Here is a 14,857-nt window from a genome sequence, read left to right as displayed (position 1 = left end):
TAGTAGCTAGTAATACTTATCATTAAATTTTCTCAAGAAAATTCAACATTAAATAACACAGGGAGCATAATAGTCTTTTTTGCTCTAAAACTCGAAAATGTAAAATGGAAACTCAGTATATAAATCGATTGGGGAACAAATATGATATAGCTCACAACAAAATAAGAACTCACCGTTAACTTGAGACCTCTTTTTTGTTTTGTATATAATCATCTATTGCTTATGTAGGATGGTTTCTTGTGTTTCACGGCTTATCCCCAGTTGATAAAAGACTCGCAAACCCTTGTGAGAGACTTCGCTCAATCATACAATGCGAGTTGGATGAACATCTTGGACTGTCCTCGGATCTGAATCGTTTCAAGTATGGAGACGAATAAGAGTATCGACTTTCAGATACTTCTTCATCATCATCATCATCATCTTCTTCATCGTAGGCTTGGGATGTTTTTCTCTTTAAGCCTGGAACACTTCTTAAACCCGTGTGGTAGCGACTATCATCTTTATGATGCTTATCTAAACAACGTTGAGCAGAAGAGGAAGAAGACAATAAGACTCATGTCAGGAAATTACAAAAACTCTCAGATTATAGAAACCAAACATACCTGAAAGAGGATCTTCATAGAGGCATGATTCAGATTCTGTGTCACCACAGTTACAGGACAAGCTAGTGTTCTTACTCGGTCCTAGAATACTGTGAATCAAGTGCAAAAAGATTAGGCTTTCGTTTTTTACTGTGCAGTGTGTATAATGTGTTGAGTGTTGATTCCAAACCTGTACATATGCTCAACAAACTCATCGATGAGGACAGGCCAAGCACCTGAGTGTAACCAAAAAAAAAAACAATAAGTTGAACGAAAACACAAACAAATACACTTGTCTTGGTAAGAAGTCTAAAGAATTTGTACCTTCGGAGTCATATCCTTCAAGATTCTCATGAACACAACGACTAAACGCCAAGACTTGCTGCCAGGTATCTTCTGAAATATTGTGCCGTTGATTTTTCTACAAGTTAAAACATCACCTTCGTCTCATTAGATAGAAAAAAACACAAGAAACTAACGTTTACACTAATAAAAAAAAAACAAGAAAGAGATGGGTACCTCAGTGAAGTCACACCAGCGGTTAAGTAATCTAAACCTCCCAGCCAAAACAAGTTTCCACGCGGTAATAGCTTTTGCTACAGCTGCACAATATTCAATCAAGAGGTACTTATCAGTATTCGCTGACATTGAGGGTATAACCAAAACGATTGGGTTGAAAAGGAGAAGAAGCTCTTACTTATACTCTTCTGTCCATTCTCGCGGCACATAAAGAAAACAAAATCATAGAAGCGGGTAAACTCAGAGAAGTCCACCTACAAAGAAGACAGATCAAAAGGGTTAGATAGATCACAGTGCAGCTGGTCAACCAATGGTGTAAGAGATGAAAACACTTGCCATTAAGTCCAGACGTGACATCAACTTGAACAATTCATCAAAAATGGAGTTTCTATCATGGGATATGCAAAGGGAGAAATAAGCGAACGGATCAGGAGAAGACAAAGTAAGTATTGCAGCATATGATAGCCATGAAGATAAGCAAAGCAATCACCTTGCCTGAAACTTGTTCTCGACTAGACTCATGAGGTGAGTTAACGCTTCTTTAGAATAATTAGTTCTTTGTGTTTCCTCGTTGCTTTTATTAATCTTACATAAGACTTGACTTGATCGAATGTCTGCAATAGAATATCAAAGCCCAACGGAAAGAGTCAAAGCTAGAAACTTTACACATAAATACAAGCAAAGGTAGAAACTTTACACCATTCTCAACTTCAATAAGCAAAGCTATAGACTTTACACCATTCTCAACTTCAATAAGCAAAGCAGGAAACTTTATTCATATAATGTTATCAGCTTTTCCATAAACCGAAACCCCAAAAACCATTGAGCTCAAAAGAATCAACTTTTATCCATAGCAATGTCAGAGGAATGGAAACAGAGCAACTTAGGATTCAAAGACAGAACAGAGAACAATACTATATGTGTAAGATTTAAATAATTTCAAATTGAAGGACAAACATGAACAGATCGAAGAAGGAGGGAGATAAAGGAAGGGACTTTACCACAAAATCTGCGATATATCTCGAATATATCGAGCCGACCCTGAACCGGCGAGGAGCCCATGGATTATTCTCTCTCGAGCTCGAAGCTTTCTCTGTCGGGAGATGGCGATCGAAACTCGAAAGGATCGGTTACGAAACGAAATCGAGGGAAGCCCAGAAGAGTCGATGGGGGAAACCACACACAACCAGAAAAATCGAAGAGACGAAGGCACAATCCCAAAAGCAGCATATACTTAAATTTTACAAAATACAAAGAAATGGAAAATTGTTTTTTTTTTTTGAAACTCTTTAAAAGATCCTTCTATGGGCTTCAGTCAGATCCAAACTCAGGCCCATTAATAAGTGATAAACTCGTTGTATGGGCTTCTTTATCCCAATCCTCTTTATGACCATTTCAATTGTATTAATGTCAATGAAAAAAATTATATGAAGAATAAGGACACAAACTTTTTTTTTTTTTTTTTTTTTTTTTTTTTGGTAAAAATGTAAAGATATTATTACCAGTTTTAAGATTTTTGACAGAAATACAATGAGAACAAGAAACAGAAAAAAATAAAATAAAAACTAGACAGCAACTCAACCTAATCTAAGCAGGGACAGACACAACAAGCAATAAACGCTATCAAGAGGCTTCTACCAATCCGCAAATCGCTTACCTATAAGGACACAAACTTTCATTTTAAACGTTATATTTTTATTGCTTTATGATGGATGAAAATCTTTATGTATTTTGTCAAGTTGGTTTCAGTTATGGCTGGCCTTAATGTGAATATTCATAGAAGAAGATCAGACTATGTATGCAGCTATTTAGTTCTCTCCCTAGACAGCATGATTCACTTGGACATACACTAAAGCGTGGAAGTAGACCATGAATGAGGACTAGATTTTGACCCGCGCTATCAAAGCGCGGGATCATTTTCGAAACATTCCAAGTTTATTTGATATAAATTTGTATTTTAGTTGTATCTACACTTAGATATTACAAATGGAACATTATATTCAGTGTTTTGAAACCCGACCCGATCCGCAGTAAAATTGGTAAATTTGGTGGCTCATATGTAATTCATTTTAGTTTTAAAAAAAAACTGTTATTTAAAAATTCTTTAAAACCCGTAACAACCGCTAAAACCCGAGATCTGGTTATCGGTTGAGCTGGTAGATGACCCAATATATATTTCGGTTTGATTTATTATTATATTTAGAGTATTATAATATATATTCATGAATGTTCAGATGAATAGTGAATATATTATGAAAGTGATATTCCAATTTAAATACAATTTTAGTCCAACTAAAATTTCATCTTGTTAATAGATCAATATTTGAGAGGATGCATACTAAAAATGAAATAGATTTGAGTATCAATAATGTGTATACGTCTATTAAAAATTAATAATTTACGTTTGCAAAAAAAAATTGTTTATTTATTTAGTTAGTTTACTTTTGTTATTCACATGTTATTAGATACTTTTTGATTTTTTTGTCTATGGCTTATTTTAAATTTAAAAGCTAATTTCATTATTCGCATTAGAAATGTAAATATTTATTATTTTATTTTGATATATATTTTTATTATATTTAGTTCTTAATTTTTATAATTTATATATATATATATATAATTATATTTTTAAATAATTAAAATATTAACCCTTACTCTCTGGCATCGATTCATGTTAATGTAATGTTTTATGATATATTTTTGTTAATATTTTTTTCAATAAGTTTATATTTGATATATATGTTACATGTCTCTTTCAGTAACCCGTAAAAAATACATTCATAAACCTATCAACAGTAACATGTTTCATCGTATAATTACTATTAATATTTATTTTAACATATATATATTTAATACTCTTAACTATAAAATTATATTTTTATGTATTTGGTGAGGGTTTTGAACAATTTGTTTTTTTTTTGCATTTGGATTAATATATAGTTGTATATATACAAATGAATAGATATATATATATATATATAAGTATTTATTACATTAATAACTAAAATATAATTGAATAGTTATTTAAATTTCGAATTAATATAAATTAAATTCATTAGTTTAAAAGATAACAGATTAGTTAGTTAGTTCCTTAATTTTAGGTATGATGTATATTTAATAATTAAATTAGATATGAATAGAAATAATATGAAATATAATTAAATATAATGGTCTAACCTATACTATTTGTAAGTAGATAAAAATTGCTTCTGTTTTAATAGTATTGATAGTAGAGTTTAACATTCTCAAAAGAGTTTTGTTTCACTTGAGTTTTCTTAACCATAAATCCTAAATTGTTAATGAGACATTCACATTGGAAAGATTAATTAGATAGTAAACAATATACCTTTTTGTGTGTTTATTTATTTTTACATGATCGTGCTTAAGAAGTTAATTGCATTCATATGCCGAGTCAAATCAGGATGGAAATATATAGCACTAGTTAAAAAGAACGTCTTGTGTAAATTCAAAGTCTTGGTCTCTCGAGTTTTGATGTTATAGAAAGGATAGTTGAATTCTAACTGTACACAAAGTCTCGAAATTTAACAGATATATATATATATATATATATATATATATATATATATATATATATATAACAGACCGATGAAAACATGCATAGTATAATAAAGTTTGAATTCTTCCAAAGATTTTCAGTCCATGTATCTGCATGTTTTCCTTCTTCTTTGTTAATGAAAAGAAGAAAAATATACACACACAAATTATTAAATAAATGAAAAATCAAGTCAAGCCGTCTACTTTCTCCAAATAAGACCAAACAACTCCTAACCATTCCAACAATGTTCCAGGAAATAGAAAGAAACTTCCTTATTTCCATTATCTTATCAAACACGGACTTTGTCTTGTCTCTACCTGCACCACCACCACCTTCCTCTCTGTTGCCTTTTTAAAAAGACACTATCATATCTATATATATACTTCATCTAAAACACACAAATTCTTATCTTCAATATTTCCTCTAGGACGCATTACTTAGTTCTTTGTAGTTCATTGTATTCATTCATATCAAAACACACAACCATGGAGAAGAGTTTATTGTCTGAGTGCAAACAATCATCTTCCCTATTTTTCTTTGCTCTGTTCAACTTGTTCCACATCAGTTTAGGGAGATGGGTTTCTTCTGCTCGCATCTTTTTGTCCGGATTCTTGCCTCTACTTCAACACCATCAACGTGTGAGGAACCAAGACCAGACTGTGATCACAAACACAGAAGAGCAAGAAGAAGAAGACCAATATGATTATCTCTCTAGAGAAGACGCAGAGATGGTTATGAGAAGCTTAGGTCTATCTCCCGACCAAGAAAGCGATGATCTTCAAGAACGGTACAGTTCCAAGGAGATGTCGAGTTTGTTCGAAGAGAAAGAAGCGAGCTTGGAGGAAGTGAAGCAAGCTTTTGACGTGTTCGATGAAAACAGAGACGGCTTCATCGACGCTAAAGAGTTGCGGAGAGTTTTGACAATCTTGGGTTTCAAAGAAGGATCTTACCTAGAGAACTGCTCGGTTATGATCAGATCGTTAGATGGAAACAAAGACGGAAGAATCGATTTCAATGGGTTTGTTAAGTTCATGGAGAGTAGCTTCTGCTAAAATCATATGATTGTTATTATTCTTTTCACCAAACGTATTAATTTTGTTCTTAATTCTTCTACTTGGGATGAGATTGTGTATGTTTAAATGCTTAAACATAGTTGTTGTCAATACTAATCAGACTTTCATGATATCTCGAGGACTTTTTAGTAATTTCGTAACTTTCAACTTAAACACACTACACAACATAGATAATCCCTTTGCGGTATTTAATCGAACACCTTGCGCGCATAGCTTAAATCTATTCCTTCTCTGGTCAACGCTCGGTGATTAAGGTAGGAACCGATTCCGACTTACCGCCGGGGCAAATCGGACAATGGGTACCATCAAAAAGCTGTCTTTAGGTGTACAATAGAAGTTGCATAAGCTTTGACAAAGCGCGTTGCTTCGAGGTGCGTGGGCCTGAAAGCATATTACATGGGCATCTAACGACCTATAGAGTCTTCGAGCTTTTCACTCCGAGATCGCCGAGCAACGACCCTCGTCGGAGTTTCTCGATTTAAGGTAAGATTCCTTCTTGTCGGAATTGAGATTTGATGCCTCATGATCGGAATCATATGCCTTTTGTCGATATTAGAAACAAAAACCAATCAAAGTTTCTAGCTTTGTCTGTTTTTCGACCTTCTCCATGCTTTTGTGTTCTGGGTTTTTGAGGAACTTATCTTTACTAGAAGCTTCTCAGGTAAAGCTCCAAAAGGGTTTAAGATGAGTATAAGTAGAGCCAAGGATATGAGACTTCCGCTGATGAATCTCGTTAGACTTAAAGGAACACCGATTTTGGAACAACTTCATTTAGAAGAGAGGCTTCTTAGAGCATCCTCTGATAATTGGTGTATTGTTAACGATGGAACCAATGTCCCTACCATTGTCATGGGATTGTCTGGGTAAAAAGACGTTGCCTCTCTACCTTTGTAATTAAATCATTGCCGAGAATGTTGACTTTGAGCATGGTCTCTGTTTACAGGAAGCCTTCTCAGCTTCTTGAGGTTGGACCTGTTGTAAAAGATCGAATACCGGTGATCAAAAGATTCACTGGAGGTGGGACGGTGATTGTGGACAAGAGTACTCTCTTTGTGAGTTTGATTTGCAACAAGGATGATGTTCCAAGTGTCCAGCCTTATCCTCGTTCTGTCATGGCATGGAGTGGCTCATTGTATGGTGAAGTGTTTGAGGGTGTTGATGGTTTCCAACTACGTGAGAACGGTCTGTGAGAAACTCTTTTTATATGTTCTTTTTACTCTTCCTTCTTCTTCATTCACAATCAAAAGGTTTAATGTTTCGTCTTTCTTGTATTTGGATTTTTTTTCAGATTATGTTTTTGGCGACCGAAAATTTGGTGGGAATGCTCAGTCAATAATCAGGAATAGATGGATACACCATACGTCATTTCTTTGGGACTACAATGTTAGAAACATGGCTTACCTTAAGCTGCCTTCCAAAGTGCCACAGTACCGGTTGGTATGATCCTTATTTTCATCTCTATTTTAAATGTCTTCAAAGTGATTACTTGATCAGTTGCAATTGTTTTGGTACATTGCAGGAAAGAGATCACACAGAGTTCGTGTGTAGGATGAAGGATTACATTGAGAGATCAGATTTTGTTGAGAAGACAGTAAAGGCTGTGGGAAACCAGTTTGCAATGAAGGAAGTGAACCTTGAGGATATAGATTCCTACGCAAAAGGAGAACATGTGAAGAGCACGAGGCTCCTTACAGTGGAGGAACTCCGAGAAGCAATGTCAGGCACGGCTCAGAGTGCATGAGCGTACTGCTCATGCTAGTTATGGAATGCAAAACTGCTATAGTTTGCTGAGGTCCTTGATTATTTGCCTCGTTGTGGACTATTCTTAGAATTCAATTCGTGGTCTAACTCAGAATCCGTAAGAAACATATGTGCTGAGTGTTTTATTTTACAACTTGTTTTCAAATTTTGGTTCAGAAATTCAATAAACCCCCACGCATACATTTTTAGGAAAGTATTCTAATACACCCTAGTTGGAAAAAATCTATTCTAACTACCCCACTCTTTTTCTCACTACCCTACATTTTTTCCCTTTCCCTTCCTACCCTTTCTTTCCTCATAATATATATTGTTTTCTTTTTCTTTTTGTTTTCAAATACAGTGGGACCCGCCGAGATCTTTTCTTTTCCTTTTCTTTTATATTATTTTTGTTTACGTGGTCCCATTTTATTTTTTTGTACTAACCAGATTTTTTTTCCAATTTTTTTAGCAAATTTCCTTATTTAAGAATATTAATGATCAATATAGCTAAAAATATAGGAATTTTTTTTTTTCAATTCAGTTTTCTGTTTACCTAAAAAATATATTTTTATAAATAATAAAATAAGAAAAATATTATTTTTAATAATATATTTTAATCAACAATTTCAAAATAAACTTAATAAAATATTTCTGTAAAATATTTTTCTAAACTAAAATTTTAATATATTTTGTATAAACCTTTTCAAATTTAAAATAAGATAGTTCATATTTCAATAAACAATTAATTGCAAAAATATTTATCAAAGTTATTTCAGTAATATTAAAAAATAAAAAAAACAATAAAATGTGTATTTCAATAATATTTTAATAAAAAATTAATATTAAAAATATATAATAAAATATTTACATAATTTTGGATATATAAAAATATTTCAAAAATACAAATTTAATATACCATGCATTTCAATAATGTTTTAATCAACAGTTAATTTTAAAAATAAATTTAATAAAATATTTATATAAATTATTTTCCTTAATTAATCAATATGCTTTGATTCTATAAATAAATTTATTTGTCTTAAAAGCTTTTGCTTAAATAGATGTAGTTGTTAAAAACATGAATGCATTTAAATTATTTTTAATCTACATTTTTCATTAAACAGAAGGATATATAAAATTGAAGACTTAATATTATATTTATGGGTTATTAGTAATTTAAACCTCCAACTATTTTGAAATCGAATGAAAAACCTCCAACTAAAATTTTATGTATTGTGGACTACTAGTAGTACTCAGACTACCTTGAATTACCTTGGATTACCTTGTACTACTATGTTTATGCATATTTCTAAGAACTTTATATTTTTGGCTTATTATATATTTTTGGCAGATATAACTTATATATTTTGAAGTTATATGTCCATATATCTGTTTAAATCAAATTAGTCGTGAAATCTTTAAAATTTCTTAAGTTGTTAGAAAACTTATCATTTCCACAAAAAACCTTCCTTATCTTCCTTACTTAGTGTCTAGATGGTGATGCCATAATAAGGTGAATTATACAAATTGCATATTTTCTGATTTTTTTTTCTATGCAAGTGTTATATATGATCTAAAACTGTCTAAATGCATTGGTTTTACTAAAATTTCTTTATTTTTTACGTAGTATTACTAATAAATGTTGAAATTTGCAAAAGTATTACTATGAATAAGATAGTATTACTACTACCTTGGGTACTACTAAGTGTAAATATAATAATAGTGTTTTTAAAATATTTGGCATGCACACATTTAAAATGAGTGAAATTTTAATTATATATTAATAACATGGGTTAAATATGTTATAGACGATCTAAATATGTATGAAGCTTTTTTTATTTATCTTAGTAATACCTAGTAAAACTAGTAGTTCAAAGTTTTTCTTGCAGTCAGTATTTTATTTTTAATTTTACTTTATTTAGTTGTACATATAATACCAGTGTATGATATATATATATATATGTTTTAAATGTATAATTTAATATTAAAAAATTCTAAGCAGATGTTAAATACAAATTCTTGAAAAAGAGATTTGTATATGATCTATACGACCAACAAAAGAAATTTTTATTGCTAGTATTTCATTCGAATCCTAGCAAATGATAAAAATCGATTAGCTTTTGATTTGTTTGAAAATTTGCTAGGAGTTATACGCATATTCGGGTGGGTCTAAAGCTTAGTGAAAAACTGAATTTTTGGGGATTAATCGAAGATCAATTTTGGGGTTTTATTTTACTTTCAAAATAAATGTATATATTTGCAAAAAATAAATAAATGTATATCTACTGTAGTTATGTAAATTAAAGCTGGATATCACGTGGTCTGGTGGTAGTGTTCTTTGATTGTTTGTTTTGCGTATTTTATTTTAAACAGAATACATACAAAATCTAGTGTATGGAAATATACAATGGAGTGACATGTGGTCTGGTGGTGCCGTGCTTGTTTCTTAACCAGCCAACCCCGTGTTCGACCACGGGTTTCTTTTTTTTTTTTTTCTTTTTAATGAGTGGCAGTTTAGTAATTATCTCTTCGTTTTCCTATTAGGGCTTTGGCGATTTTGCAAATTTCTTCTGCGGCCGCCATGGATTTTCTTCAAAGAATCTTAAGTTTTTATGGGTTTTACTTGTTGTTTGTACATCAAAACTATAGATTAATCGATACTCATTGATTTGGAATTTCAAAATCGCGAAAAACAAAACATTTTTTGTTTTAATACACCTAAATATCAGATGGACAGAAATTGCCATGGACATGAGCTGAACTCGCCGGAAAGTTGGGCATCTTCCCCGCGTTTTAGAGAGAGAGAGAGAGAGAGAGAGAGAGAGGTCTTTGTCGACAGAGTAAGGGGGGAAAGGAAAACCTTCGGGATAGGTAAGAGGGTTAGCTTAGGTTGGATTGTAATTTACATAATTCATTAAGGCTATTATAGTATTTAGCCATGTTTCTGTAATTAAAAGAAAATAAAAATAAATAATTTATTAAGATGGGACAAAATAGAAGAAAGCTTGTAGTAACTAGGGCAAATTAGAATAAAGTCCACATTTTTAGTGGTTGCTCTGTTAAGAACTGTTTCAGTTGACTGACATCATATTAAAAAAAAAAAAACCATTTGAATATATGTCACTTTATATTCGTCTCCCCCGTCCCACCCTTTACCAGTATCTAAAGTTAAAGTATACCATTTCCTTGTATGAGTATAAATATAGGTATATAAGAGCAAACATATGCATATCCATTTTTATGAAGTAAATCATGTATAACATACGTGTGTATGCATATGCATGTTCTACTCATTATTCAAGGAATAACCAAAAAAGTAGTAGTTTCATAGTGGCAAACACATGCACATTCAAGAAGAAGGAATCATATCTTTCAAGATTTTAACAAGTCCCACTAAAATCAAGCCAAGCTTAAATCCATCAAACGTTGTAGTTTAGCTTTGTGTTTGACGCTTAACTGCAACTAATCCGGAAAATTGCAGAGACAACATGGATATAAATATGAAAGTATTATAAAACCTATTTTGATTAAGCATGTTGGGAAGTGGGAACCGTAAATGGATCATAAAATGTTTCAAAAATAAAGAAATAAAAAATTGATCATAAAGAAATATTTATAATACATCTTGAACCATTTTTTATATACTCAATCCTAGAATTTTCGTTATAGTACTTTTTGATACTAAAGAACAACTAGCATTTTCTAAGTGTCTTCCAACGTTTTAAAACTAGAAGGCAATAAAAACTTTAATATCACATACATTTTTTTAATAACAATATCACTTTTATTTTTCTTATTATAAAACGAGGATTATCTCTTTCTTTTCACTCGTTCACACACATCTACCAGTCCAGATTTCAATTGGTTACCCAAAAAAGAGGTCCCCAACTTGGAAAAACCGGAAATTACAACAACAAAAAAGGAAGAAGCAATTACAATAACCGAAGCAAACTAAACCGGTCTGGCAATATATATCACTTAATTATTATAGAACTAGTTAGTACCGAAACTGCCCTCCGGTGTAGGTCTGGCCAAAGGACCAACTGGGAGGAGCAACATTGTACGACACGACACTTCGGCGATCACTTGTGGTGACAACAAACGACAGACTTTGACCATTGAGATAAGAGTTGCTCTGCCAATTTTGCCCCCAATTTCTTGACATTAACTGCCATTTTGACCTTGACCCTCTCATTGACACAGAGTGTACGTCCCCGGCTCCACCCACGTTTGTGACCAGCACCAAGTTAAAGTACGAGTGACCGTTGATCGTAAACCTTATCCCGCCTCTTCTATTGCACCGAACCCTATATATTCATCCAAAACAATTATTGCGTTATAATGCTATTATGAAAGTTCAAATAGCTCTCCCGAAAAGGTACCACAAGTTTGGTGTTGATTTAAACTGATACCGATATACAGTTTTGGTCTATTAATTATTTAATAACCAATTTATACGACATTTATCAACTGGTCCAAAGTAGTAAATGCATATTAATAGGTTTAAATTCCATTAAGTAGTATAGTATAATAGTATAAGATGAATCACGCAGCTACGTGTCTTTTGTGTTTTCAACATATTTACAATCTTGTTCAATTGTGGGTTCCATGGCTCCTCTTACTTTTCATATTCGTCGGTCTATAGAAACAAGAAAACAAAAAGACTTTTGTTCAAATATAAGAAATTTCTATTTTTAAACTAATTTGAAAATAAATTTCTTTTTTTTTCCAAAATTCAGACGAGAGATATTTGTTACTTTGTTAGTTCATGCATCTATTTCTAAATAAGTCCAACTTTAATCTTGTTTTCTTACTTAATATTTGATATTTTTAGAGTATAATTATCTTTTGACCCGAGAGCGATAGTAAAATTTCCTAGTGATATATTAATAAAATTACAATTATACGAGTAATATTTCACAAAGTACGCTTATAATAGTTCAGTATTATGGTACTATGCAACTTCTAGACATTTAATGGGAGGGTCCATAAACCGGGTTAATAAATTAGTACCTTCTGTACATAACCGGAATGATACCGGACTTGTAGAGAGCGATATGCTCATAGATGGGCTGAGAAAGATCGAAATGGTGGTTGGGAGGATCGCAAGCGCCACCAGGAGGACAAAAGTTAGTGGCAGTGACCACGATGGACCGGCCTTGTATGCACCACTGAGGATCGTTGACACACTTCAGCTCGAAACAGGCACCACAGCTAAGTCCGTTATCAAATAACGCGGTGCTCAACGCAGCCGTCTCTGTTCCGTAACCTTGGCTGTACAGATTCCCGTACCCGCATGCTCCACCTAATTTTGTTCATTAGGCAAATGTTTATAGTCCACAACAAAAACTAGACTTGGTTTTTCTTTTCTGTTTGTCTTTGCGTTTATATCTAGTGTCCATTGTTTTTTCAAAAAAAAAAAATCACAATCTTTACGTTTGAGATAAAACAATTTTATTAATTGTAAACGCAAACGTCAAGTCGCCAAATATATATAAGGTTTTCTTTTATTTGCTTCCGGCGTTTGCGTTTGTGTTTTGTAGTATATGAAAAGTGCAAATCTTCGGTTAGGAAAATTAGTTTAATGAGGATAAATATAACATACATACATGAAGAAAATGCTAAAAATGGCGTTTCAGACAATTAGTTTTTAAAAACATATGACGTCAATGAGTCGATTTCTTCTTCTTCTGTTTGTATAATATAGTATTCTTAACAATATTTTCATGATTTGCCGTTGCAATTGTTTGCATGTTTCTATGTTACGAGCGAACTGGCTAGCTCTGAAACCGTGAGATGACTACGTTTAACACTACGTGTTTCAAAAAAAAAAAGACTACGTTTAACACTACACTTTTGTCAGTTAAAAATTACAGTGATGCAAGTGAAAATGAGAAATAAAATTTATTGGAGATAAATAAGGTACCCATAGTGCCGGAAGCATCACCACCGCCATAGAAAGTAGCATGAGCGTTGATCCACGGTCCTCCATGGCCCCCAGGATGGTGGCCGCCACGACGGTAGAAGCCTTGAACACAGGTTGAAGACGCTAGGACATGCAGCAGGAGAGCAGATATTACTAAAACCGCCATGATGAAGAAGCTAAGAGAAGCAAATGGGTATCTTTGTCAATATGGAGAAGTAAGAAGGTTTGGTGTGATGAAATTGAGGAAGAAGAAAGTTTGGTATAAATAGAAAGAAGGACTCGGACAAAGTTCTAGCGGTAATGAATCAATCCGGGTCCATGCAACTGCTTCTTGGTCTTCAATACACTCGGTAATTAATTTTATTTCATTTTATGTGTTTAATGTCCATGGAAGGTCATAAAAGGATAGTAATAGAACATGACGTAAACGATAAAAGGTGATGTGAATGTTAATTTAAGAGGTGAATAAAATAAATTTTGTCAAAATGAATTGGAATCTATCGTAAAGGTCACACAAGGTACGAAATAAATGCGTATCGAGATTAGTAGATGTGATTGTGATACTGCAACATTATAGATATTTTCCTTTTTCTTATAAACTATAGAAGTAAGTGGATTTTAAAGGTGGGGAAGTAATCATACGGAGACACGATTTAAATAGCAGTTAAATTCATAAATATGCGGGTTTGAGTGTTTGAGACAAACAATATAGAGCTCTATAAATGATATTATCCAGGTAATAAATTTTGAGAATTTAAGTGCAATTTTTTTTTGGTCCACGCTTCACTGCAATCTCCATTTATTAATTTTTGTTGTATGCCTGGGTGTTACTACTTTTCTAAATTTGTTGTTGAAAACCGGAGATGCATTGGATTGGTAGAAAAAGTGATGAAGAACGGTTGGGACTTTTTATGAAACTGAAGATACTTCATTGGACAAAAATGGTTACAGCTGGTTTGAGAAGAAAACAGAAGATAAGAATTTAAAAAGGAAAGCACACAGGAACCCAACATTTAAAAATTTATACATATTAATAAAAAACTGCAAAATTGGCGATTCTCAAAACTATTTCTTTTGTTTCATATAATAATAAAGCGTTTCGAATAGAAAATATCTAATTAATAGCCTTTTATAAAATTATTAAATTGCAAAATAAAGTGTAAGTCCAAAAGTCAATTTAGCTTTTAAAAATATAATATATATTTTAAAATATTTCGTAATTCACTAAAATTGTTAAAACGATATTTATACCAAAACGTATAGAAGTATCAGGTGAATCCATCTTTTGACAAACAAAATTTTCTTTAATGGTATTCAATATAACTGACATAATTGTTTGTATCATTAAAAAGTTGTTAATGAGAACTCTCTGATTTCAGTTGAGAAAAGAGAGCAACTTTCTCACTTTGATTTTATTCTTACCGTTAGGCGGATAAACATGGTGGTTTAATTAGTCGTTAGA

At 32.3% G+C, this 14,857-nt stretch overlaps 4 protein-coding genes across 7 annotated transcripts; 2 read left to right on the top strand and 2 right to left on the bottom strand.

Annotated features, from left to right (window-relative positions):
* Positions 1–3: 3 nt before the first annotated feature.
* Positions 4–2,360, bottom strand: LOC106349141 (defective in cullin neddylation protein AAR3-like). The gene is made up of 9 exons (XM_013789059.3): positions 2,102–2,360; positions 1,591–1,714; positions 1,437–1,488; positions 1,279–1,354; positions 1,101–1,183; positions 906–1,002; positions 772–817; positions 603–691; positions 4–513 (listed from the first exon to the last, which is right to left on the bottom strand). Exons 1-9 carry the CDS (start codon positions 2,160–2,162, stop codon positions 245–247), a joined length of 897 nt encoding a protein of 298 aa, XP_013644513.2. The 5' UTR covers positions 2,163–2,360; the 3' UTR covers positions 4–244.
* A 2,684-nt stretch (positions 2,361–5,044) lies between these two features.
* On the top strand, positions 5,045–5,841 carry LOC106352341 (probable calcium-binding protein CML45). The gene has a single exon (XM_048735325.1). The coding sequence runs from the start codon at positions 5,142–5,144 to the stop codon at positions 5,706–5,708; it is 567 nt and encodes a 188-aa protein (XP_048591282.1). The 5' UTR covers positions 5,045–5,141; the 3' UTR covers positions 5,709–5,841.
* A 31-nt stretch (positions 5,842–5,872) lies between these two features.
* Positions 5,873–7,672, top strand: LOC106349139 (lipoate-protein ligase LplJ). Of its 4 annotated transcripts, none has more exons than XM_013789057.3 (5): positions 5,873–6,212; positions 6,380–6,592; positions 6,673–6,911; positions 7,018–7,166; positions 7,249–7,649. In XM_013789057.3, the coding sequence occupies exons 2-5, from the start codon at positions 6,414–6,416 to the stop codon at positions 7,468–7,470; spliced, it is 789 nt and encodes a 262-aa protein (XP_013644511.1). In that variant the 5' UTR covers positions 5,873–6,212; positions 6,380–6,413; the 3' UTR covers positions 7,471–7,649. The 4 variants fall into 4 exon arrangements, with proteins under 4 accessions (XP_013644511.1, XP_013644510.1, XP_022543544.1 ...); XM_013789056.3 differs by having other exon boundaries at positions 5,915–6,212; positions 6,391–6,592; positions 7,249–7,672; XM_022687823.2 differs by having other exon boundaries at positions 5,952–6,212; positions 6,391–6,592; positions 7,018–7,162; positions 7,249–7,672.
* Positions 7,673–11,230: 3,558 nt separating this feature from the next.
* Positions 11,231–13,649, bottom strand: LOC106349138 (expansin-A5-like). Its single transcript, XM_013789055.3, has 3 exons — positions 13,396–13,649; positions 12,483–12,774; positions 11,231–11,776 (listed from the first exon to the last, which is right to left on the bottom strand). The coding sequence occupies exons 1-3, from the start codon at positions 13,559–13,561 to the stop codon at positions 11,467–11,469; spliced, it is 768 nt and encodes a 255-aa protein (XP_013644509.1). The 5' UTR covers positions 13,562–13,649; the 3' UTR covers positions 11,231–11,466.
* Positions 13,650–14,857: the final 1,208 nt, after the last annotated feature.

The sequence above is a fragment of the Brassica napus genome, chromosome A6 (assembly GCF_020379485.1).
Source record: "Brassica napus cultivar Da-Ae chromosome A6, Da-Ae, whole genome shotgun sequence".
Classification (NCBI taxonomy): domain Eukaryota; kingdom Viridiplantae; phylum Streptophyta; class Magnoliopsida; order Brassicales; family Brassicaceae; genus Brassica; species Brassica napus.
The sequence above is the reverse complement of the archived record's forward strand: the minus strand, read 5'-3'. Positions and strand labels throughout refer to the sequence as shown.